Source organism: Tupaia chinensis, unplaced genomic scaffold (assembly GCF_000334495.1).
Source record: "Tupaia chinensis unplaced genomic scaffold, TupChi_1.0 Scaffold144378_1, whole genome shotgun sequence".
Taxonomy (NCBI): domain Eukaryota; kingdom Metazoa; phylum Chordata; class Mammalia; order Scandentia; family Tupaiidae; genus Tupaia; species Tupaia belangeri.
The window spans coordinates 2,089,514-2,106,731 of record NW_006204238.1 but is presented as its reverse complement, the minus strand read 5'-3'; the positions used below and the strand labels follow the sequence as shown (position 1 = coordinate 2,106,731).

At 46.2% G+C, this 17,218-nt stretch overlaps 1 protein-coding gene across 1 annotated transcript in view; it reads left to right on the top strand.

The window, feature by feature from the left end:
* Positions 1 to 17,218, top strand: part of NIM1K (NIM1 serine/threonine protein kinase) — a 69,961-nt gene extending 52,743 nt beyond the window's left edge. Inside the window, exons 3-4 of the mRNA XM_006166953.3 lie at positions 13,902 to 14,170; positions 16,113 to 17,218. Of these exons, the coding sequence (XP_006167015.1) occupies positions 13,902 to 14,170; positions 16,113 to 16,862 (1,019 nt within the window). The 3' untranslated portion in view covers positions 16,863 to 17,218. The remainder of the gene's footprint in view (positions 1 to 13,901; positions 14,171 to 16,112) is intronic.

Sequence of the window (17,218 nt, the reverse complement as noted above, 5' to 3'; positions counted from 1 at the left end):
CAGCAGGAAGCATTCCTTCCTTCTTGGTCTTTTTGTTCTGTTCAGATCTTCAACTGATTGGACGAGGCCTACTGACATGGAGGAGGACTCTGTTTTACTTAGTCTACTGATTGAAATGTTAATCTCATCTATATAGAAATGCCCTTAGAGACAAACCCAGATTAATGTTTGACCCAATGTCTGGGTACCAGGTGGCCCAGTCAAGTTGGCAGATAAAATTAACAATCACAGTTGTTTAACTGGAAGTGGAACTGAGGGTGAAAACAGAGGCCTTGGTACAAAGAAGTGTCCTGAGAGAAGGGAGAGCAGAGAGGACATCAAATTGATAGGCATGTCCACCGCGTATCCAGCACCAGCTAAGCTGACTTCCACAGGCCAGAAGAACGTGTCCACTTCTGTAGACAGACTATTATGTGGGAGGACAGAAGAAAAAGGTACAACAATAACAATTGGTATTTATGTACTGCCTTTCTTCTTGAGCCCCAAAGATTTCTCGTTTGTATTATTACAAAATTACCTTTATACTAGTTCACCTGAGTGCTGGAGAACACGCCATTTCCCTGTTGTGCTGACGGGTGCCTTATCTGGCCACATTGCCATGCTCTTCTCACTCTCAGCCTGCCCCACAAAATAGCCCTCTTGTCAAAGGCACAGAGTCCTTCCCTGGTCAAGGGATGGTTTCTGCAAAGGAGGGCAGGAAAGTGAATAGTGGTTTGTACAAATATGGCCTCTCTCCGAACAAAGCCAACTTCTCTGGAATTGACATCTGGTTTTCTAGGAATTATGAACAGTTTGGGTGAGATAATGGAGGAGAGTCCCAAGAAAGCAGAGATTTCAGTGCTGGGGGCAGCTCCCAGGTTAGCAGGTAAAAAAAAAAAAGTGCCAGTTGCTCCCGATCTCTAAAAAGAAGCCTGCAATATGGCCTCTGCTGTCTGGGATTTATTTTTATGGTTAACAGCTTAGATTCCCTTGGGCTCTGCAAACAGATAGGGCAGGCTGAGAGCCACTGTGAGCCCTGTTTTTAGCTGATTAGAAATTTCTCAAATGAGATGATGCACCCGGCTTCTGAATATTTTATGTCCCATCTGTTGTCCCCAACTAAAGTGGGAAAGGCAGTGGAGCCTGTGCCTTTCTCCGTCCCTGCCCTTCCCTGACCTCTTTCTCCTTCTTCCTCTCATCTCAGGTTTCTAGGATAGTTTTTCTCTCCCTCTCAATTGATTCATTGGTCCGTTCAGTCTTATAAATATAAACTAACATCTCTTGAGCACGTACTTTGTTCTGCCCACACTGGGTTCTGCAGAGATGAATACACTACACTTTCTAACCTGATGGGAACTCACAGACATCTAGTAGACAAAGGGAACCACTGGCAGGTGCTGTCACAGAGTTCGGCTTCTGGGGTGAGCTTGCCTGTGTCTGATGGGCTCCAGAAAGAGTCTATTGAGCAGGGAAGACTTGTACTAGTTCTCAAGGTTTGAGGACAAATTATCCAGGCCACTAAAAGTGAGTTCCAGAAAAAGAAACAGGTTGTAAAGCACATGGAGGTTTGAACCAGGGATGTATGTTTATGTGTGTGTGTGTGTGTGTGTGTGTGTGTGTGTGTGTGTGTGGTGGGGGGTTATTTGCAGGTTTAGAAATAACTGAGTGAGCTAGAGCACAGCTTTGCCCACACGGCAGTGGGAGATAAGGGGCCGTTGGAGACAGGGGCTTGTTCATGGACAATTCTTCATGTGTGTTTGAATTTTGTCATTTAGGTATCAGAAGCCGTTGAAGAGCATTAAGGAAATGATTAAAAACAAGTGATTAGTGTGATTTGATTTCAGCGAGGGAGGTGAATTGAAGTTGGGGAATGACAAGAAAAGTCAAAGAAGTCAGAAAAAATATTACTCTGATGATTGATAAGAACAATGATATTCATCTCGACTAAGGAAGTAGCAGGGAGGATGGAGAGAGAGATGCATTTGAAAAATGTTTCAGAATATGGAAAACCTGGGGCCAGCAGGTGGCATGGTGGTTAAGGCACTGGACTCCCGCATGGCCAGCTGAGGTTTATACCCAGACCTGATGGCTTACTTTTCACTGCCCTCTCTCCATCTGTCTCTCTCTGTTAAATGCACATGTCCTATAGATAATTTAAAAGTAATGGGAACCAGCAGTTAGTGTAATGACTATGTCGTTAGACTCCCACGTAGTCGACCGTGGTTCACGTCCCGGACCCGGTGGCTTAAAACTCACGCCGGGCGCGTGTGCGTGCGTGCCCAGAATCCCGAGAGGAGAATGGAGGAGAAGGAACTGTGGCATGACCATCCCCCCTAGGGGGTGATTTCTCGCTTTCTGTCTCTATGTCTCTGTATGGCAAGCGCACGCGCCCTATAGTGAAAAAACCTGTAAAAAAAAAGTAATAATAATAATAAATAAAAATTTTAAAGAAGAATATAGAAAACCTTGTGATCAATTGGATGGTGAGAGCAAGAAGGGACAAGGGAGAGGAAGAACTGAAGAGGAGTCTCAAGTTTCCAGTTGTAATGAATTAGCAGAAATAGTAAATTATAGGAGACAAGAAGGCTTTGAGAATAAAGATTTGGAGGCACTGACTTGGAGGTGCACAGCACATGGAATGAGTGAATCTTGGAACCCAATAGAAACTATGACTGAGAAGTCAAGATTTGGAGCTTAACAAAATCCACCGTATAGTGGAACTCTTGGGAGTCCTAATTAAATGCTTCTTGGTGTATGTAATAAAGACGGCCCACTGGCTTTTAAAAAGTGATCCCTCCTCTTGAATACATCCATTGAAATAGCAACTTAAGGGGCCAGCAGGTAGCACAGCGATTAAGGCACTGTACTCCCATATAGTGAATCGTGGCTCAAGTCCCCTTGAGACTCACACTGACCATGAGTGCATGTATGTCCAAAATCCTGAGAGGAGAATGGAGAAGGAATGTAGTGTGGTCATCCCCCAAGGAGGTGATTTCTCATTTTCTCTCTTTGTGAGTCTCTGGTGAGCACATGCACCCTATAGCAAAATCTCTCTCGGGAACCAGCAGTTAGCATAATGGCTATGTCACTGGACTTCCACATAGTTGACTGCGGTTCGCGTCCCGGACCCGGTGGCTTAGAACTCACGCCGGGCGTGTGTGTGTGTGTGCCCAAGATCCCAAGAGGAGAATGGAGAAGGGATTGCAGCGTGACCATCCCCCCGGGGGGGTGATTTCTCACTTTCTGTCTCTATGTCTCTGTCTGTCTGGCGAGCGCACGTGCCCTATAGCGAAAACCTCTCCAAAAAAAAAAAATCTCTCTCTAAAATAACAAAACAATAATTTAAAACTATGTTTTCTTTAATGGCCTTGAGGAATCCTTCCTATAACAAAAATATTCAATATTTATAGTATGAAGGTCTATAATTTACAGGATCCAATAATACAGGAATGGTCAAGTCAATTAAAACACATACAATGGGGGACCAGCAGTTAGCGTAATGGCTATGTCACTAGATTCCCTCGTAGTCGACCACGGTCGCGTCCCGGACCCAGTGGCTTAAAACTCACGCCGGGCGCGTGTGCGTGTGTGCCCAAGATCCCGAGAGGAGAATGGAGAAGGGATTGCGGGTGGCCATCCCCCCGGGGGGGTGATTTCTCACTTTCTGTCTCTATGTCTCTGTCTGTCTGGTGAGCGCACGCGCCCTATAGCAAAAACCTCTGCAAAACCAAACAAACAAACAAACAAAAAACAAAAAAACACATACAATAGACAGAATATTGACTGGCCGTGACAAAATCTGGTTATGGGACCAGCAGTTAGTGTAATGGCTATGTCGCTGGACTCCCATGTAGTCGACCGCGGTTCGTGTCCCCGGACCCGGTGGCTTAAAACTCACGCCGGGCGCGTGTGCGTGCGTGCCCAAGATCCCAAGAGGAGAATGGAGAAGGGAATGCGGCGTGGTCATCCCCCCGGGGGGTGATTTCTCACTTTCTGTCTCTATGTCTCTCTCTGTCTGTCTGGTGAGCGCACGCGCCCTATAGCAAAAACCTCTCCAAAAAAAAAAAAAGAATATTGACTGGCCGTGACAAATTCTGGTTATGACGACTGTGGTCGCGTGGAAGATGTGTGGGATGTAATAGTCAATGGAAAAGCGAGGGACAAGATTGAGTTTGCACTGAGGTGGTGACACCCACGTTCTTGTAAGGATTCCGGGAGACTATTCATTCAGCAAGTGTTTCCTGAGCACCCATTGTCCAGGCGCCAATCCAGGGACTTGAGACACAGCAGGGAACGAAACTGGCAGTAATCTCTGGGTTACCGAGTTTACATTGTGGTAGGGGAGACAGACAAAAATAAGTTCGTAAATATTGATTATTGGTGATAAATGGTAAGAGAGAAAACAGAGCAAGAGGAGAGATCAGAAGCATTCAAAGCTACAGTTTTTAGCTAAATTGGGCAGGAACAGACTTATAGGAAGTAATAATTAAACTGAATTGAAAGGAATAAAGGGACCGGCTTTGCTGTGTGTGAGGGAAAGCCCCAGGCAGTGGAAACAGCAAGCACCGGAGTGCCAGAGCTGGGGTGTGCCTCAATTACAGCTGAGGGGGGTGAGGGCTGGGCGTAGCAGGGACCAGATCCTATGGGGCCAAGTGTGTCACACTGAGGACCTTGACTTTTCCTATTAGTGACATGGGAGCCATTAGGGAGAGCAGACGACACGCAAGATCCAGCTTACACTCTAACAGCCCCACTCTGGCTGCTCTGTTGAAAATAGATTTAGGAGGGACCAGCACTTAGAGTCTCTGAACTCCCATGTAGTTGACCGTGGTTCAAGTCCTGGACCCGGACGCTGAAACTCATGCTGGGCACTAGTGCATGCATGCCCAAGATCCCGAGAGGAGAATGGAGGAGAAGGGATTGCGGCATGGCCATCCCCCCTGGGGGGTGATTTCTCACTTTCTGTCTGTCTGGCGAGCGCACGTGCCCTATAGCAAAAACCTATTTAAAAAAAAAGAAAGAAAGAAAATAGATTCAGGAGAGCCAGCCCCATGGCCCGATGGGGAAGGAAAGCCAGATCTCACAGGGCTGACGACTGTTTGAAAAACACGACTTGAAAAACACCCCAGGTGCTTGTGTTGGCATGCCCCCAACCCCAACGGGATGGAGGAATGGAGCACAGGGTGGCAGGGCGACCACACCCATGGAGGGTGCTTTCCCCCTTCCCCCTCTGTCTCTAGTAAGCAGCACGTCCTCTGGCAAAATAAAAAGGAATGCAAAGGGAAAGGAAAAGAAAAGAAGCAGAAGAACCTGGCAAGAGACCTCAGGGGACAGAAAAAGACAAATCAGTTAGGATCTTGTTGCAATAACCCAGGCCAGAGAGAACAGTGGGGGCCTGGATAGAGGCGCTGCGGTAAAATGGGTGCTCTGCAAAGCTGACCCACACGGAAAGGTTCTGGCCACACCTGGACCTTCCTGAGTATGCCAGTCACGTGTGTGTCCATGACCCAAGGCTGATTGAGGCTAGGAGTTGATTGCAGCATCAGTACCCTGTTGAGAACCCTGTCTCTCTGGGGCCAGCAGATGGTGTAGTGGTTATGTCACAGGATTCCCACACGGCCGACTGAGGTTTGAGTCCTGGACCTGGTGGCTCGATAAATCACACTGGGTATGTGTGCCTACATGTGTGCCCAAGATCCCAGGAGCAGAATGGAGAAAAGATTGCAGCATGGGCATCCCCCCTTGTGGGGGTGATTTCTCACTTTCCCTCTCACTGTCTCTGTCTCTCTCCCATGAATTCACACACCCTATGGTAAAAACCTCTAAAAAAAAAAAAAAGAATGTCGTCTCTCTCTTTCTCTGTTTTTTCTCACTCATGGAAGAGGTAAATAAGTAAACTTTTTTTTTTTTAATTGCCAAGAGTGCATGTACTCACCAGAGAGAGAAAAAGAGAGAGGGAGAGGGAGAAAGCACTCCCCCGAGGAGCATGGCCATGCCACAATCTCTTCTCCCTTTCTCCATCCTGTTGGGGTGTGGGGCACACAGACACATGTGCCTGGCTTTTTCAAGCCACTGGTGCACAATTTGAACCTTGGCCAGCCATGTGGGCTCAGGCTCTCTTAACCACTGCACTATGGAACTGGCCCAAAGAAGTACACTTTTTTAAAAAGAGGGAGAGAGGGAATAGTGGCTTGGACCAGGAAGATAGCAGTAGGATCCTGAAAAGTGACTGGACTGGGGCCATATTTGAAAGGTTAAAGATAATAGGATTTGCTATTCATGGAATATGAAAAGAAGAGTCACTCAAAGGTTTCCATTTACAGTTTCCACTTCTTGAAATGGAGACAATTGTAGGTTGAAGAGGTTTGGGCTGGGGGACCAGCAGTTAGCGTAATGGCTATGTCACTGGACTCACACATAGTCGACCGCGGTTCGCATCCCAGACCCCGTGGCTTAAAACTCACACCAGGTGCTTGTGCGTGCGTGCCCAAGAGCCCGAGAGGAGAATGGAGGAGAAGGGATTGCGGCGTGGCCATCCCCCCTCGGGGGTGATTCCTCGCTTTCTATTTCTCTGTCTCTGTCTGTCTGGTGAGTCTATGCACCCTATAGCCAAAACCTCTTAAAAAAAAAAAAAAAAAAAGGTTTGGGCTGGAGCAGATGTAGAGGGTGTTATGTTTGGGGCCAGCAGGTGGAGTGGTGGTTAAGGTGCTGGACTCCCAAATGTCTGACCACGGTGCTAGTCTTGGACCTGCCAGCTTGCTTTCTCACTTTTTATCTCTCTCTCTCTAGCTGAATTAAAATAATAATAATAACAACAACAAATAACATCTTAAAAAGGAGTATGTTATGTCTGAGGAGCCTATCACATACCCATTGCACTGCCGAGCAGGTGCTGCGGGTGCCTCGCCCATGTGTCTTTGGACCTACATTTGCTTCTTGCCGGCCTGCCTGCCCATCACTAGCTGTCCCATCTCTCTGCCTCTGGACATTAGCCACTGGGGCCTGCTCTGCCTGCATGCACGGCAGGCCAGAAGTGTAGAATTAACTTCCCTCATGAGTGACTAACACCCAATCTCTAGCAGGAGTTGATGAATTAACACCCCAGCTCTTTCATTCTTTTCATGACACAATTTAGGCATGGTAATTCTTAGCAGGACTAACGAGGGACTTACTTAGTAACACACCCCTTCTTGGCTGCCTTTCCTTTCCTGTCTCACTAATTCTTCTCCTAGTGTTCCCTGGAATCACCTCCCTCATAAACTAGTTACCCTCAAATCCCTGCTTCGGGATCTGTTTCTAGCAGAACCCAAACTGCAACAGCATCAAAATGGAGAGGTCATATGAGCAGGCGTAATTGTGTGTCTGGAATCACCAAGGAAGTGATTATAGAGAAGTGGTCTAAGATCCGAGCCTTCAGGTCTGCAACATTCATAGGCTAGGGGAGAGGAAAAGGATACAGCCAAGGAATCTCAGAAGAAGTGGCAAAAGGTAGAAGGAAAACCAGGAGCGTGTGTTATCCTGGAAACCAATTGGTAAAGGTAATCTAAGGAGAAGTGATGAAGCCTGAAAACCGACCATTGGTTTAGTAATTGGAGCTCACTGGAGACTCCCAGGAGATATTTATTTATTTATTTATTTATTTATTTATTTATTTATTTTAGGTTTTTGCTATAGGGTGCATGTGCTCACTAGAGAGAGGCAGAGACAGAGAAAGAGAAAGAGAAAGTGAGAGCTCCTCCCTGCACCACTCCAGGGGAATGGGCCATGCCACAATCCTTTCTCTTTCATTTTCCTCTTGAGATTTTGGGCACACGTGCATAGGTGCCCAGCATGTTTTTCAAGATACCTGGTCCGGGACTTGAATCGTGGATTCAGCTATGTGGGATCCAGGTTAACCAGGTTACCTTTAACCACATTACTTGCTGGCCCAAGTTGAGCATTTTTAGTAGCATTATTTCTGGATAAGTAGGGGAGACTTGGAGACAGTGAAAGAGAACCTACTCTTTAAAGGAGGTTTACTATAAAGGGAATGAGAAAAATAAACCTGATGCTAGAGAGAAAAGTGGATTTCAGAGAGATTTTTTGAGGACCAGCCGGAGGCATGGTGTTTAAGGCCCTAGACTCCCACACAGACTCCCACTCAACCATGGCTCCCACACCTGGTGACTTGCTTTCTCACATTTTCTCTCCTCTCTTTCTCTCTCTTTCTCTGTTTCCCTCTGGTGAGCATGTATGCCCTGTAGCAAATTTAAAAATAACAATAATTATAAATGAAATGAAAATAAACAATTCTTTAAAGAAGAGAGTGGATTTTTGGTGATTTATTTTTTGACACTTAACATATATGAGTACACAAACAGTATGAAAATCTTAAGTATACTCTTCGATGAATTTTCCAAACTGAAAAGACTCATAATCGCCATCAAGATCAAGAAAGAAATTTCCAGTCCTCAAAGGCACCTGTTGTGTTTTTCAAAGCCTTTTTCAAGTTGGGACTTGAACCACATGGCCAGTCATGTGGGATCCATTTCCTTCAACCACCAGACTTGGGCTGCCCCACATCCCCCTGCTTTATGTTCCCATTGTAGATAGCACTTCCCCCTCAAGTCCCCTGGGCCTGTCCCTCCAGATACATTGTTCCCCCTTGTGCATTCAACTCTTAGTACCAGATTACCCCAAGTCAAGTCGCTTTTGTCCTTGGGTTCCAATTGACTGGTTGCTAGGGTTGCAGAGTATCAAAGGAAGGAGAGGGAAACCCGATATCTGCCTCCCCTCACTGAGGGTTTGACTCAGGCAGGACCCTGTCTGTGTGTCTGAGAGGAAGGTCTCAATTCCTCCAGGGGCAGCTTTCTCTACACACTCTCCCGAGATTCCATTATCTGTTCCTCTCCTTGTCCCTTTGGTCTAGAGGACATATTTTGCTTGTTGTATGTAGGTTTTTGAAACTTGAATTCACTGCTGATACTTAATAATTAGAAGATTTTGCATAAAATTTTAGACTTCAAGATTTTTTTGAAAAAAAAAAAAATCGGAAGATTCGACAACACTTAGCCAACACTCCAAATAGTAACTACTGTCTGGAGTTGAGTAGCAGTGTCCGTTATGGGGCAGGTCCTCCTCAGGGCTCCGCGGTCCCCACTTGTTTGCAATAAGTCTGTTGTGTTTTTGTCACTCCCGCCTCTACAGACATTGGGTTTTCAGGCCCTGACTTAAAGAATGTGTGGGTGGAGCCTGTGTCAGAGTTCTCAGATATGGAGAGAGGGAAGGCTGACCTTTCAAATCCACTTCTCCCTTCCTCCCCTGTCACCACCAGAGAGTCCTCTCTCCAGGGTTTCTTTCTTTCTTTCTTTTTAAGAATTATTTTATTTATATTTATCCATTCTAATTTGGCCAGAGAGGTTGAGAGAGAAAGAGGGAAAGTGAGAAAGCAAGCCATCAGGTCCTGGACTCAAACCGTGGTCGGCCATGTGGGAGTCCAGCACCCTTAACCACCATGCCAGCTGCTGGCCTCAGGGTTTCTATAATCACCTCCATTTTAGGGCTCATTCTTTCCTTTCTTTCTTTCTTTTTCTTTTTCTTTTTCTTTCTTTCTTTCTTTTTTTTTTTTTTTTGCTCTAGAGTACATGCACTTGCCAGAGAGTGTGAAAGAGCGAGAATGAGAAATCACCAAATCACCCGAGGGGGATGCCCACACCACAGTCAGTTCCTCCTCCAGTCTCCTTTCACGCACATGTTCCTGGTGTGATTCTCAAACTGCCTTCTAAAGTGGAATCAGATGGTAACACTCTTAAAACCTGGTTACGTTTTCCCATTACCCTAAACACAAAGGCCACATTCCCTGCAGTACTCTGAGGCCCTAGGTTACCTGACCCCTGCTCACTGTGCCAGGCTGGTGTGGGGCCAGTCCCCAATGGCCATTCTATGTTTTCAGCACAGTGGGCTCCTTTCAGGTCTAGCACAGGTGTTTGGTCTCACCCAGGCCCAGCACCCGGGCCATCCCCACAGGTCATGTATCGGACCTTTTTCCTCAACTCCTGGTCACAGCGGAAGTTCCTGACCTGGGGCGGCCTTCCCATTTTTTATCTATCTGCCTTCCTAGTCGGAGCCACACTTGCAATAGAGGTGTTATTATGTGTTTTGTTTCCCAGTCTGTCTGTCTTGCTGGACTGTAAGAGCAGCGCTTGTCTTTTTCACTGTCTGGTGTGCAACAGGTACTCACTGAACATGTGTTGAAAAAGGAAATTTAGAGTTCTAGTTCTTTATGGAGCCCCAGTTTCTACCACCTAGTGACAGTTTGGACTACTAGGGCCTTTTAATTATTTTTTATTTTTATTTTTTGAGAGGTTTTTGCTATAGGGCACGTGCACTTGCCAGAAAGACAGAGAGAGACAGAGAGACAGAAAGCGAGAAATCACCCCCCAGGGGGGATGGCCACGCCACCATTCCTTCTCCTCCATTCTCCTCTCAATATCTTGGGCACGCACATGCGCCTGGCATGAGTTTAAGCCACTGGGTCCAGGACTCGAACCGCGATCGATTACATGGGAGTTCAGCAACATAACCATTATGCCAACTGCTGGTCTCGAGCCTTTTAATGTTTTATGTGAGTATATTTTTATATTATGAGGCCTGGCTACAATTGATTTAGCACAAGTGGGGCAGTCGTGGCCCCCAAGGGCACAGAATTGAAAGAAGCACTCACCTTTACAACACCCCTCCTGCCTCACTGTACCCCGGCCCTGGGAGAGGAGGCTTTTCTAAAAATTGTGAAAGGAAAAGAAAAGGAGAACAAGAAAGCTAGGACTGTGCTCAAGGGAGTTTGTGACAGCAGCCTGGTACCCACACCTCCTGATCTCCTGGTGTGTTCTAAACACACTGGATTGTGGAACAGTGTACCACTGACACAGGGAGGCGAGAGCTGCAGAGTGTGATAAGCACCTTCCAGAAAGTCTGAGTCAGTGACTGAGGAGAACTGAGGGGAAACGGCAGACTCTTCTATAGACCATGTGTGAACTTGAAGGATGGAATTTATTATGCTGACCCTTAAATAACAACTCATCCAACAGGCTATGTAAAGGTGGCATGGTGGTTAAGGGAGCTGCACTCCCACATGGTCCACCATGGTTTGAGTCCCAGACCTAGCAGTTTGCTTTCTCACATTCCTTCTCTCTCTCTCTCGTTCAATCTCTCTCTGTTCAAAATTAAAAATAAATAAAATAAATAAATCAAGTAAAATAAAATAATTATTCAAAAAACGAAAAGACCCAGAAGTTTCTACTTCAGGTAAATAGCCAGAGGGAATCTTAATCCTAAAGACTGAAAAGTAGAAAAGACATGACCAGGAGGAACGCCCCACGGATTGAGACTGGAGGTCCATTTTGCTGGGGCTGATTGCCAGCCAAGATCACCAAAACGGAGGGTTCTGCTCTTGTCTGGTTTGCCTACTCGCTGCTCACCGGTGCCTCCACCAGAGGAGGCACTGGCCACAGCTGATGCCAGTAAATCCTTCCTCTTTCCATTCCAGAAACCATAATGGACCACTTCGATATGCCAATAGCACTCTTGTTTTACAGTAGCGGCATCTATTTTCTGCCAATAACACTGTGCCCAAGTTCTCCAAAGCCATTGTTTTTAAACTAGGTCAGACAGGATCCTGTTCTACTAGCCCAATTACTGCTTTCTTATCTAAAAGGATCTCTGGCCCCATTTGAACCAAAAAAAAAAAAAAAAAGAAGAAGAAGAGTAACATTTTACTTTGCAGTTCAGATTCATTTATTTGCTAACATTAACCATTTTCATTACACTACTTATATTCATTATAGAAAAAATTAAAACCACAGCTAAGCAAAACAAAATTAAAAAACAAAACAAAACGAAACATCTGTGATCCCCTATAATCTAGGGCTGGCTCTGTGGCCTTGGTGGTTAGGGTTGTTGAATACCACATGGCTGACCCTGTGGTTCAAGTCTCGGACCCAGCAGCTTAGGAAAGGGCATGGATCTCTCTGTGTATGTGAGTTCCGAATCCCAACAGGGTAAAGAAATAGAGGAGAAGAGATTGTGGTGTGACCACTCCCCAGTGTGTGTGTGGGGGGATGACGCTTTGTCCCTCTCCCTCTCTCCTCTGTCTTTCTCTGGTAAGCATAATGTACCCTTTGGTAAAATTTTTAAAATTAAAATAAATATGTAAACATTTTGATTAATATCCTGCCAAATTTTCTATTCAAGTGTGTATTTATATTTTCCTCACTTACATGGGAAAGTTTTCAAAAGTTCATGGAAAATTTGTAGTATGAAAAGGTTATTATTTGCACCAAAAATACTCATGCTGTAATTTAATTTTCCTTGAACTTTTTGAGGTCCCATGATAAATGGAATATCTTTTCATATCAATGAATAAAGATCAATATCATTATTTTGATAGCTGCATGGAGTATCACAAGTAGCTGTCCTACACTTTAACTGTCTCTCTTGCCGGGTATTTAGGCTGTTGCCAATCTCACAGGCGTCTTCTTACACACACATCCTTGAACATGTATGTATGTATAGGATTCTCTTTAAGATTAACCATGGGCCAGCACATGGCATGAAGGTTAAGGTGGCTGGATCCCACATGGCCAAGTGTCTGGGCTTGGCGGCACCCAGAATCCCAAGAATGCAAGAATGGAGAAGATACTGCAGAGCGGCCATCCCTCTGGGGGTGCTTTCTCACTCCACACCGCCCCACCCCATCTTCTCTGTCTGTTTCCTTGTGAGTGCATGCGCCCACAGCAAGCAAACAAAAGATTTGTTGCTTAAAGTAAAATCGCTGGATTACAGGGTGTGTATGTGTGTGTTTGTGTTTTAGAGGTTTTTTTTTTTTTTTTTTTTTTTTGTCTTAGGACATGTGTGGTCATTGGAAAGAGAGACACAGTGGGAGGGAAAAGGAGAAATCACTCCCCTGTCCCTCCTGGGGGTGGGTGAGGGGATAGCCATGCTGCAAATCCCTTCCCCTCCATTTTCCTCCTGGGATCTTGGGCTTGCATGCCCACATATCCAGCATGATTTTCAAGCCACCAAGTCTGGGACTTGGATGGCGGTTAGCCCTGTGGGAGTCCAGTGACGTAACTGCTACACCATCTGCCGGCCCCACACAGGGTGTGTTTTTAAGGGTTTTAACACCTAAATCCAAACGACAACCCAGAACCACTGCACTCCCTGCCAGCAGCACATGGCAGTGCCTATTCCCACCCTCCCTCTGTAACCCTGAGTGCTGGCGTGCTGTGGATGTTCCCTTACATGCCAGCGCTGAGACGAGAGTACCCAGCAGCTCTGAATCCAGACTTCACAGTCATCCTAGGACAGGGGTCACAGAAAGCCTCCTGGAAGGAGTTAGTCTTCAGGCTAGCCTTGAAGGGTCATCAGGAGTTAACTGAGTCAAGAGCAGGGGAGGAGCGGTGGAGAGAATGGTTCAGGAAAAGGAAAGGGCCAGAGGCGATTGTTCAGTACCTTTTCAGGAGACTCCAAAACTTTCTGTAATGATTGGACTAAAGCACGCATGGGAAATTGGCAGGAATGACGGACAATGGGGCTGACGAGATGGGCCAGATCGGATCTCGAAGGGCTGCCTGAGGTAAGCAAAGGGGCTTTAACTGTATCTGGATAAAGATCTCGATAAAGATCATCCAACTGAAAACCCCCTTGAGAGGCAGAATTTGGCATCACAGCTGTGTGTGGAAGACTCACACTGACCCGGTGGAAGAGCCCCGCTGTTGAACCTGAGGACTGTCTTGTCGTTACCACTGATGAGCTCTGTGAGCCTAGGAACAGCCGCTAGGCCTAGGTCTAGTGAAATAAAGGGGCCAGTCCAGGTCCCTTCCAGTCCTAAAGATCGATTCCCCATAAACTCTGGCACATCCTTTGCCTTTCTCTTTTTCCCCCAGAAAAGGTGGCCATTAAGATCCTGGACAAGACCAAGTTAGACCAGAAAACCCAAAGGCTACTATCCCACGAAATCTCCAGCATGGAAAAACTGCACCATCCCAACATCATCCGCCTTTACGAAGTCGTGGAGACCCTATCCAAGCTCCACTTGGTGATGGAGTACGCGGGGGGTGGGGAGCTCTTTGGGAAAATTAGCACTGAAGGGAAGCTCCCCGAACCAGAAAGCAAGCTCGTCTTTTCCCAGATTCTGTCTGCCGTGAAGCACATGGTGAGCAGGGGTGAAGAATGAGTCTTGCTCCCTTCCTACCCTCACTGAGCCTGTGGAGCGTCGGTTTCCCACCACTCAAGCAGCCTGGAGGGCTTTAGGCCTGCCAGTCCTAAGAAGGGACAGTAGAAGTCTGACTGGGATCGTGCTCCTTGCTTAAAACAACATCTAGGACTCTCCAGTTACATGACACCCTCCTGGCTCCTGCAGAAGTTGGCAGACCTCACTCAGGGCAGCCCCATTCCCTGGCCATGCCCATTTTTGCAGTCTCATCTTTCACTGCCCAGAAAGCTGGCTCCTCAATGCTTTTTGACCTTATTTTCCTAACGCTGTCTAGGATGCCCTTTCCCTTATCCTGTCTCATATTCTGAATCCGGCCCACACTTCATGACCAGCTCAGTTCTATCTGTCTCTCTCTGGAACGTTCTTCAATCGCATGTCAGCTCACACTGATCTTTCTTGCTTTCAGCAAACTCCCCTGGTTCTCACGGCTCTGTGCCCAGCAGATTAACACTTGGTTATGTCATTCTTATTTTAGTTCTCCAATTCTTTAGATAAATCTGGACTCCTAAATGCCCCCTTTAGTTCCTTCAAGAACGGGTTCTTTCCATCTCTATCACGGGGCATGTCAGAAGAACTCGATTGGCACTGACCACCCCTTTCACTCCCGTTAGTGCAAAAGTCTTGGCCACTCTCTTTACTCAGATGTCAGTTAAAAGGGTCTTTCCAGTGGAAGAAAAGAGAAACTTGTTTGGAGTTTATATTAGTTGAGAGGTTGTTTCTAGTTGCTTGTCTGGGGGTAAAAACTCCTAGCCAAAGAATTAACAGGGGACTATGTAACCTAGCAGTAGGGAGGGAGAGGAGGAAGAATAAGTGAGCCAGAGAGTAGAGCTTGGTTGCAGCCGTGGTGGGAGTGTCAGACGTGGTATCACCAGTGGTCATTCAAGGGGCCTGGTGTGTGGTAAACTTTCCCAGGGCCGGGGTTAAGCCAGATCCAAACAGAGTAATAGGACAGAGGGGCATAGATTCTTTCATAGTCTATGTGGAAAAGTAATCCAGCGGGCGAGCATTAGAAAACCAGCAGTGGAGGGGGCAGGAGTGAGACCTCAGAAGCTCTGTGCCCTGCCGTTCCTCCCAGTTCTCTGACCTCTGAAAGGAGGAAGAGTGAATCACATTTACTGAGGTTGTTTATATACAGGACCATGCTGAGCCTTGTCGATAGAGCATTGCATACAGTTCTCACAACAGCAGTATGGGGTGGAGATCAATATCTTGCGTTACACGGCGAAATAGTAGAACGTAGAATCGGCCAGGCTGCCAGGCTCCAAAGCCTGGACTCTCACCCCATGAGACCCAATGGGAAAAGTAACAAACCACTTCGCAAGAGCTCGTGGGACCAAACAGGTCAAGGGTCCTCAGAAAATTGTTGGATCCACAATGCAATGGTGGGAGTGGGGCATACACTCAGAACCCACAGTGGGACCTGATGCTTGTGCCTTGCCAAATGCCGCCTGCTTCCTTCTACTGAGTTTTGCAAAGATAAAGGAACCCATGCAAAACAGCATGGCTGGAGAGCTGGGGGAGGGTTCCAAGCCTTTCTGGTCTTAGTCCCGGTCAAGAGATCCGTCAGCCAGAACAACCCCATGTATGAACACAGAAACCAAGGATTACTATTTCATCATTTCAGATTGTGTGGTTTCATAAGATCTCGGTCTTATATCTGGCTTTATCCCAACCCAGATCCCACAGAAGACTAGAACCTGTTTGGGCGTGTGGGTGTTGGGCTAAAGGTTCTAACAGGGTTTGCTAACATGATTTAAGTTGCTCTCCATTTAATTTTGATGATTACAACATCATCATCTCACTGTCTATCAGAGTAGCTGATATATTTTTTATTTTGGTATTTCACTTTGAAAATGACTTTTCCCTATGTCTTCTTCCACAGCACGAAAACCACATTATTCATAGAGATCTGAAAGCAGAAAATGTATTCTATACCAATAATACTTGTGTGAAGGTGGGTGATTTTGGATTTAGCACAGTAAGTAAAAAAGGTGAAATGCTGAACACTTTCTGTGGGTCTCCTCCCTATGCCGCACCTGAACTTTTCCGAGACGAGCACTACGTCGGTGTTTATGTGGATATCTGGGCCTTGGGGGTGCTTCTGTACTTCATGGTGACTGGCACCATGCCATTTCGGGCTGAGACTGTGGCCAAACTGAAGAAGAGCATCCTCGAGGGCACATACAGCGTGCCTCCGCATGTGTCAGAGCCCTGCCACCGCCTCATCCGAGGAGTCCTTCAGCCAGTCCCCACCGAGAGGTATGGGATCGACCACATCATGAATAACGAATGGATGCAAGGGGTGCCGTACCCCACCCCTTTGGAGCCTTTCCAGCTGGATCCCAAACACTTGTCAGAAACCAGCACTCTCAAAGAAGAAGAAAATGAGGTCAAAAGCACTTTAGAACATTTGGGGATTACGGAAGAACATATTCGAAATAACCAAGGGAGAGATGCTAGAAGCTCCATCACGGGGGTCTACAGAATCGTTCTACATAGAGTCCAAAGGAAAAGGGCTTTGGAAAGTGTCCCAATAATGATACTACCAGACCCCAAAGAAAAAGACCTAAAGAAAGGGTCTCGTGTTTACAGAGGCATACGACACACATCCAAATTTTGTTCAATTTTATAAATTGCATTAGACTGCTGGTGATTAACCAAGATCATTGTTGCTGCTTTAAAACTTCTTTCATGGACAACCTGGGTGAAGGCATTTTTGTAATTTTTAAATAAATTTAAATTTAAGATATGCAAATGCCCCTTAAAATGTTTATTAGTTCAGATTCTGGCTTGATTTGGGACCTTGTTCTTATTCTCAAATTCCAGCATTCATTGAGTTCATCAGAAACTATACATGCCACATACTGTTTAAGGTTCCAAGGAGACAACAACAAAGAGGTAGGCCAGGTCCCTCTCTTACGTGCAGGACATGCTACAGGACAAAGGTATTAACAACTATATAGTTGGCCCTCTGGTCTCTGCATTCTC